Source organism: Pongo abelii, chromosome 7, assembly GCF_028885655.2.
Source record: "Pongo abelii isolate AG06213 chromosome 7, NHGRI_mPonAbe1-v2.0_pri, whole genome shotgun sequence".
NCBI lineage: Eukaryota > Metazoa > Chordata > Mammalia > Primates > Hominidae > Pongo > Pongo abelii.
In genome coordinates, this window is record NC_071992.2 from 140,767,125 (window position 1) to 140,776,250 (window position 9,126).

Below are 9,126 nucleotides of genomic sequence, written 5' to 3' on the forward strand. Positions count from 1 at the left end.
AGTGCAAAGTGAAAGCAAGTTTATTAACAAAGTAAAGGAATAAAAGAATGGCTATTCCGTAGACAGAGCAGCTATGAGGGCTGCTAGTTACCCATTTTTATGGTTATTTCTAGATGATATGCTAAACGAAGGGTGGATTATTCATGCCTCCCCTTTTTAGACCATATAGGGTAACTTCCTGATGTTACCATGGCATTTGTAAACTGTCATGGCGCTGGTGGGAGTGTAGCAGTGAGCAGATCAGAGGTCACTCTCGTGGCCATTTTAGTTTTCGTGGGTTTTGGCTGCTCCTTCGCTGCAACCTGTTTTATCAGCAAGGTCTTTATGACCTGTATTTTGTGCTGACCTCCTATCTCATCTGGTGACTTAGAGTGCCTTAACCGTCTGGGAATGCAGCCCAGTAGGTTTCAGCCTCATTTTACCCAGCTCTTATTTAAGATGGAGTTGCTCTGGTTCATGCGCCTCTGACAATTTCATGTTAATTTTTCTCTTTGAATTCATGAGCAGTACTGAAGAGAATGCATGAGGTTTCTGGAAAATACCAATTTGAAGTCTTTTAGTCCATAAGATTCCGTGTTATAAATTTCTTCCTAGGCTGAAAAAAAAGTAATGGTTGACCATAAAAAAGATGGCGGCCACAGCTTCTCCACGGCAACGGCGACGCCATTCTCCAGCAAGCGCATCAATACATTTAGTTCCGGTCTGTGTGCACGTCATTTCCGGCACCGGCATGGCGGGGTGAGCGGCTGTCTTCCTTATTTAAGATCGGGAATTTAGTCAGCCTGGTGAGCGGACTCTGAGGAGATGGAGTATCGCTGAGGTGATGGGAGAGAATGTGGTCGTTAGCGACATGGAGAGAGAAAGTGGGAAGCCCGTGGCTGTTGTCGCAGTTGTGACTGAGCCTCGGTTTACCCAGCGATACAGAGAATATCTCGAGAGGCAGAAACTCTTTGATACACAGCACCGTGTGGAAAAGATGCCGGATGGCTCGGTGGCGCTACCGGTGCTGGGAGAGACGCTTCCAGAGCAGCACCTGCAGGAGCTGAGAAATCGTGTTGCCCCAGGCAGTCCCTGTATGCTCACGCAGCTCCCGGATCCTGTTCCTTCAAAGAGGGCCCAGGGTTGTTCACCTGCCCGAAAATTGTGTCTTGAGGTGAGTCGCTGGGTGGAGGGTCGGGGAGTCAAGTGGTCAGCCGAGTTGGAGGCTGATTTGCCCCGATCATGGCAACGGCATGGTAATCTCATGTTGCTGAGTGAAGACTGTTTCCAAGCCAAGCAGTGGAAAAATCTGGGACCGGAACTCTGGGAGACCGTTGCCTTGGCACTTGGCGTCCAGCGTTTGGCAAAACGAGGGCGGGTATCACCCGATGGTACTCGAACTCCAGCAGTGACACTGCTGCTGGGTGACCATGGCTGGGTAGAGCATGTAGATAATGGTATCCGTTATAAGTTTGACGTGACCCAGTGTATGTTCTCCTTTGGAAACATCACTGAGAAGCTTCGAGTGGCATCGTTGTCCTGTGCTGGAGAAGTGCTGGTGGATCTCTATGCAGGGATTGGTTATTTTACATTGCCTTTCCTAGTTCATGCTGGTGCTGCCTTCGTCCATGCTTGTGAGTGGAATCCCCATGCTGTAGTTGCTCTGAGAAATAACCTTGAGATCAATGGAGTAGCAGATCGGTGCCAAATACACTTTGGAGATAACAGAAAACTGAAGCTCTCAAATATTGCAGATAGGGTGATCCTGGGGCTGATTCCCAGCTCTGAAGAAGGCTGGCCCATTGCCTGCCAAGTGTTAAGGCAGGATGCTGGAGGCATTTTGCATATCCACCAAAATGTGGAATCTTTCCCAGGGAAGAATCTTCAGGCTCTTGGAGTCAGCAAAATAGAGAAAGAGCATTGGCTGCATCCTCAGCAAATTACCACCAACCAATGGAAAAATGGAGCTACCAGGGATTCTAGGGGAAAAATGCTGTCACCAGCCACCAAACCAGAGTGGCAAAGGTGGGCAGAATCTGCAGAAACTCGAATCGCCACTCTTCTTCAGCAGGTGCATGGGAAGCCGTGGAAGACACAAATTCTGCACATCCAACCAGTGAAATCCTATGCTCCCCATGTGGATCACATAGTCCTGGATCTGGAATGCTGCCCCTGTCCTTCAGTTGGCTAGAGGAGGTAGATCCTGGGACACATGGGATCCATGTGCGAGTGGCCCTTAGTGTATCAGTTCAGTCCAGGTTGTCATCCCTTTTGTCCCCTGGTGATCAGTTTTTTCCATATTTTGTAGCCCTGAAAGCAGGCTCTAGATCAATTCAAATTATTTCATTTGTCTTTCATTGATAACATAGAAAATGAAATACCTATTTGGGAGAAGCAGCATGGCCCATTGAAATGAGGCTCATCTGTGCAATTATGAATTCCAAATTCTGACCTCAGTTGTGGAATTGAAGTTTCAGTACGTTTTGGCCTCGGGTTTCGTTATTTGCAAAATGAGAGTTTCTTTGAACTGTCTCATGTGACTATTTATTAAGCAACTATACACAGGACATTGGTTATTTTAGAGTGAAAGACACAGTGCTTTTTCCGAATTGCTCTGGCTGCCATATAGAAAATTGACTGGAAGAGGGCCCAGATGGAAACAGGGAGACCAGTGAGGAGGCTTCTGTGGTTGTCCAGGTCTGAGGTGATGGTAACTTGGACTCGGGTGGTGGTAATGGGAGGTAGATTGATATGATAAATAAAATTAACAGACCAAGCAATGGAATCAGAATTAAGTCCTTAACATGATGCTGCTTTGTTATTATGACTGACTAAATTAGAGAGGGGAACAAAAATTATTTTAGTGTATTTCCATTCCCTTCCTGTGGCATTCCTAAATGATTGTGAGGGGATGTCTTATAAATTTGGTTTGTTGTGGTAGAAATATGGTTAAGAATCACCAGTCTATTTTTCTTTTTTTTAAAAGCTCATCTGCTGAGGACGAATCACTATTCTAAATCATAGGGAATCTAGATTTCTAGCCTCAAGCTTGTGCAATAGCTGCCAATTAATAGCTATTAGTTTAAAGTTCCTATTAAAATCTTAGATTTGTATAGGCTCATACTCCCTCTTCATCTTCCTACCATGGCTGAGAACATGAGGGACAACCTAAGAAGCTACAGGGAATGTGAGATATTCTGCAGAGCATTTCCAGCCATACCTTATTTTATGGCTGTCTGCTGTAAAAGATGGTTTGCCATTGGAGTGACTAATTGTTTGTTGTTTTGTTTGTTTGTGTGTTTGCTTTTTTGTTTTTTGAGACAGAGTCTTGCTCTGTCACCCAGGCTGGAGTGCAGTGGCACCATCTTGGCTCACTGCAACCTCTGCCTCCCAGGCTCAAGCGATTCTCAAGCCTCAGACTCTCAAGTAGCTGGGATTACAGGTGTGCAGCACCATGCCCAGGTAATTTTTGTATTTTTAGTAGAGATGGGGTTTCACCGTGTTGGCCAGGCTGTTTTGGAACTCCTTACCTCAAGTGATCTGCCCACCTCGACCTCCCAAAGTGCTGGGATTACAGGTGTGAACCACCACGCATGGCCCGAGATGACTAATTGTTGATTATCACTCAGAGCTTTGTTTTGGTGTATTTTGAAGCTATCTAGGCTGGTTTGCTAGGTGAAGGAAATATAGAAAAGTGTGGCCTTGTATGATTGTACCTGACATTTGGCTGGCTGGATTTGGGCATGGCTATTCATCCTTCTCATGCAACAGTAGCAGTAAAGACAGGTTGGTGCTGTTTGTGTTATCCAACAAATATTAAGTGCCTATTATATACAAAAGCCACAGGAAACATAACGATCCATTAGATAGAGTTCCTGTCTCTGAGGAATCCACAATCTAGCAGCAGAAATAACACAAGTACTCAAAGAAAGACTTGGAGTGCAGTAAGATAAGTGCCATGTGAGTGATAGCACGTTGTAGGAATGCAAAGTTGGGAGAGAAGAGTTCTCAGAACTGAATAGGGAAGTCTTCAGAGGTAGTGTTTGAATTGGCTCATGAAAACTGGGTAAGATTTTGATGGGTAGGTTGTGAGTAGAAACAGGCACTAGTAGAAGAGAATAACAGATGCAAAAGTTTGAATCCTCAGAAAATGGTATGTTGTTACTAGATAAGTTTGGAACAGAGGAAGCAGTGAGAGATGTATTGAAGATGCGGGTTGTTGTAAGGATGAAAAAGCACTGTGTCTTGTACGCAGTAATCCCCTAGGGAGATGTTAGCCAGCATGTGATCTCACCACAAAAACAAACAGCCTGCTTATTTCCATTCCCATCTCTCACAGAGCGGCCTTCCTGTGTTACCTTAATCATCTCCTCTTTTTTTTTTTTTTTCTTTTTTTTTTTTGAGACAGAGTCTCGCTCTGTCTCCCAGGCTGGAGTGCAGTGGCGCAATCTCGGCTCACTGAAACCTCCGCCTCCTGGGTTCAAGCAATTCTCCTGCCTGAGCCTCCCAAGTAGCTGGGACTACAGGCGTGTGCCACCACGCCTGGCTAATTTTTTGTGTTTTTAGTAGAGATGGGTTTCACCGAATTAGCCAGGATTGTCTCGATCTCCTCACCTTGTGATCTGCCCACCTCGTCCTCCCAAAGTGCTGAGATTACAGGCATGAGCCACCATGCCCAGCCAGTCATCTTCTCTTTTACATAGTGGGTTTTTCCTCACTTGTGTGTCCATGGCTTGCTCTCCTCAAACTATAAAGATACCAACGTGGAGGTTGAGCCAATATGGGAAGGGAACAAGGAGAAACAATGAGGAAGAGGAGCCAGAGAGTCAGTCTGGGGACTGAGGATTTGCCTTTTTGCTGCAAGCTCTAGATAGACAGCTGATGTCAGGTGTGGCCAGTTGAACTCATTCGACCAATGGTGGTTGGACTCCTGCATGCTTGCACTCTCCCTCTCTCATATGTATACTATACGTATATATATTCATATATATAATATATATATGGGCCCTGTGTGTGCAGTGATGAAAGACTGACATGGCTCTGCCTTCATATAGTTCATTTGTTTTTATTTTTTGGAGATGGAGTCTCGCTCTGTTGCCAGGCTGGAGTGCAGTGGAGCGATCTCAGCTCACTGCCACCTCCGCCTTCCAGGTTCAAGCAATTCTCCTGTCTCAGCCTCCTGAGTAGCTGGGATTACAGGCATCTGCCACTATGCCCAGCTAATTTTTGTATTTTTGGTAGAGAGGGTTTCACCATGTTGGCCAGGCTGGTCTTGAACTCCTGACATCAAGGGATCCACCCGCCTTGGCTTCCCAAATGCCTCTTAGAATTTAGATTCCACTCATTCAACTCCTGACTCCTCTACTTTCTGTGTGACCTCAGGCAAGTCATGAATCTCTCAAGATTTAGTTTCCTTATCTGTACATTAGGGTTAACAATTGTACATATCCTATAGGGTAGTTCTTAGGTTTAAATGAATGTATGTTAAGCTGTCATCATCGTGACTCACTGAGTGGTGAATACTTTTGTAAAATAAAAAGTGTCTGAGACAGGTCTCAATCAGTTTAGAGGCTTATTTTGCCAAGGTTGAGGACACACATGGGAAAAAGACACAAGTCACAGTAGGATCTGTGGCCCGCATATTTTTCCAAAGAGGATTTTGAGGGCTTCAGTATTTAAAGGGGAAAGTGAGGGTAGGAGGGGTAGGGGTAGAGGAGAAAAAACAAAAAGGAGTGTAGGTAGTGAGTTAAGTGGTCACATTCTTGTGAGGCTTTGATTAGTGCTCACTGAATCCACATGTTACATGTGAAGTGGGGTAGAGGAACAGTCAATTATGCATTTGTCTGGACTCAGTAAATCTGCATATGTCTGAGGTGGGCAGAGGGATGGTTTCTAGTCTTGTCTTTGTGCTGTATCTGTGAAGATAAGCTGTTTACATTGTCAAGGTAAGGGAGGCCAACTCAGGAGATATGTAACCTTCTATCTTGCAGCTGTGTTTAGGCAAAAGGAAAGGCAGTTTTTTTGCATGACTGAGTTTCCAGGCTTCACTTTTCCCTTTGGCATAGTAAGTTTGGGGTCTTTTTTTTGTTTTGTTTTTTTGTTTGTTTGAGATGGAGTTTCGCTCTTGTTGCCCAGGCTGGAGTGCAATGGCGCGATCTCAGCTCACCACAACCTCCGCCTCTTGGGTTCAAGTGATTCTCCTGCCTCAGCCTCCCGAGTAGCTGGGATTGTAGGCATGTGCCACCACGCCCGGCTAATTTTTGTATTTTTAGTAGAGACACGGTTTCTCCATGGTCAGGCTGGTCTCGAACTCCCGACCTCAGGTGATCCACCCACCTCAGCCTCCCAAAGTGCTAGGATTACAGGTGTGAGCCACTGCACCCGGCCTGGGGTCTGACATTTTATTTTCCTTTCACACTTCATTCTATCAGTCGGTCTTTGTATATGATGAACCACCACTTTCCAATTTGGCTGTGAGGGGTTGCTGTATGTCTGGCCTACTTGAGGCAGAATGTCATTATTTTGAAAAGCCATTCACTGATTAATTAGGAGATACTGTGTACTCTCTCCATTAAGCGCTGTGCTTGGAGCCAGTGACAGAGATGAATAAAACTGAGTCCTGCCCACAATGGGATCACTATCTGGTGACACGGATACAGAGTCAGTGCTGTTTACTAAGTGCTTAGATAGAAATAAGGGTTTTTATGGGCACACATAGGAGAGACAGCCACCCTCATTTGAGGATGTGGGTTGAGGATTGGACAGGGTGACTAGGAAGGTAGGAGCAGGGATGCCTAAGGGAGTGTTAAAGAATGAGCAGGAGTTAATGTGTGGATGGAAGAACAGAAGCCTCCCTTAAGCTTTTTCTCTACTTAAGCATGTTCATTTACATTTCAGTTTTCTTTGAGGACTTGCTGGATTGCCCTGGTTGGGAAGAGGCATCTTATGGAACCATTGAAAAAAGACTGAAGGGTTCAGGATACTCATGGGGGTCCTTGTCATCTCAGTCCAGCAATTTGTATAAGCTCTAAAGACTTCCCATGCAAGCTTCAGTATTAGTTGCCAGTCAATGCAGCCACTTGATAGAGATATTGTGATTTTTTAAAAATAGTAATTTTTTAAAACTCCCTCGAACTTGAGCTGCTTTATTAACTTTGTAATTTAAAAAATTATATGAGTGCAGTAATATATGAGTACAATGTGTGCCTTTGAAATACACACATAGGCCAGGTGCGGTGGCTCATGCCTGTGATCCCAGCACTTTGGGAGGCTGTGGCACGTGGACCACCTGAGGTCAGGAGTTTGAGACTAGCCTGTCCAACATGGCAAAACCCTGTCTCTACTAGAAATACAAAAATTAGCCAGGTGTGGTGGTGGGCTTCTATAATCCCAGCTACTTGGGAGGCTGAGGCAGGAGAATCTCTTGAACTCAGGAAGTGGAGGTTGCAGTAAGCCGAGATTGCGCCACTGCACTCCAGCCTGGGAAACAGAGCAAGACTGTCTCAAAAACAAAAAACTGTACATGAACAGAAATTAAAAATAGTAAGAAACAAATAGAATTTAAATTTCATTTTCTCCTACCCTGGGCACACGTGACAAAATCCAATATATATCGTTCTGAACAGCCTCAGGGTATAGCCACTTTGTATTGCACAAGCTGTAAAAGTAGTCATTTTCAAACTAAACTATTATTTAAAATGATTACAAGCATTTAAAATGTTTAAAATAAAGATCCAATCCTGTTCACTTGGGAAACAGTTTGGCAGTTCCTTAAAATGTTGAACATAGGGTTATCATATTACCCAGCAGTGAAAACCAAATAAATAAGACATATGTGATAGAGGTATATATACCCAAGAGAATGCAAACATATGTCCACACAAAGGCTTGTACGTGAATATTTGTAGCAGCATTATTCATAGACAAAATGTGGAAACAACCCAAAGTCCATCAACTGATGAATGGTTAAACAAAATGTCATATATATACAATGGAATCTGTAAAAAGGAATGCAGTACTGATACATGGTTTCTGGATGAACCTTGAAAACATTATGCTGAGTGAAAGAATCCAGTTGCAAAAGGTCATTTATTATATGATCCCATTATATGAAATGGCCAGAATAGGCAAATCTATAGAAACAGAAAGTAAGTTCCCAGGTGCTGGGGGGAGTGGAGAATGGAGAATGACTGCTAATAGGTACTGGGTTTATTTTGTGGGAAGATGAAAATGTTCTGAAAATAGATGGTAGTGATGATTGCACAACTCTGTAATATATGAACCAGCCATTTAATTGTATATTTTTAAAGGGTGAATTTCCCTACTTGCTTCAGCAACATATATACTAAAAGGGTGAATTTTATAGTATGTGAATTATATCTCAATAAAGCTGTTAAAAAAAAAAAGCAAAGAAGTTGGAAACACTTCCTACAGGAAGGAACACCAGAGCTGCATTTTATTATTTTTAGGGTCTTGCTTTGTTGCCCAGGCTGGAGTGCAGTGGCGCAATCAAGGTTCACTGCAGGCTGGGCATGGTGGCTCACACCTGTAATCCCAGCTCACACCTGTAAACTTTGGGAGGCCGAGGTGGGCAAATCACCTGAGGTCAGCAGTTTGAGACCAGCCTGGCCAACATGGTGAAATCCTGTCTCTACTAAAAGTACAAAAATTGGCCAGGTGTGGTGGCTGATGCTTGTAATCCCAGCACTTTGGGAGGCTGAGGTGGGTGGATCACAAGGTCAGGAGTTCCAGACCAGCCTGGCCAAGATGGTGAAACCTCGTCTCTACTAAAAATATAAAAATTAGCCAGGGGTGGTGGTGGGCACCTGTAGTCCCAGCTACTCAGGAGGCTGCAGCAAGAGAATCGCTTGAACCCGGGAGGCAGAGGTTGCAGTGAGCCAGTATCACGCCACTGCACTCCAGCCTGGGTGACAGAGCGAGACTCCGTCCCCCCCAAAAAAACATACAAAAATTAGTGAGACATGGTGGCAAACACCTGTAATCCCAGCTACTCAGGAGGCTGAGGCAGGAGAATCGCTTGAACCCGGGAGGCGGAGGTTGCAGTAAACGATCACACCACTGCAGTAAGTGGAGATCATACCACTGCACTGTAGCCTGGGTGACAGAGTGAGACTCTCTACCCCACCA

The 9,126-nt window shown here is 44.6% G+C and overlaps 1 protein-coding gene across 3 annotated transcripts in view; it reads left to right on the forward strand.

Moving 5' to 3' along the window:
• Positions 1-714: 714 nt before the first annotated feature.
• Positions 715-9,126, forward strand: part of TRMT12 (tRNA methyltransferase 12 homolog) — a 35,129-nt gene continuing 26,717 nt past the window's right edge. For all 3 annotated transcript variants that reach the window (XM_063726442.1, XM_054518814.2, XM_054518812.2), the window contains exon 1: positions 715-2,175. In XM_063726442.1, coding sequence (XP_063582512.1) covers positions 824-2,170 — 1,347 coding nt within the window. In that variant the 5' untranslated portion in view covers positions 715-823 and the 3' untranslated portion in view covers positions 2,171-2,175. The remainder of the gene's footprint in view (positions 2,176-9,126) is intronic.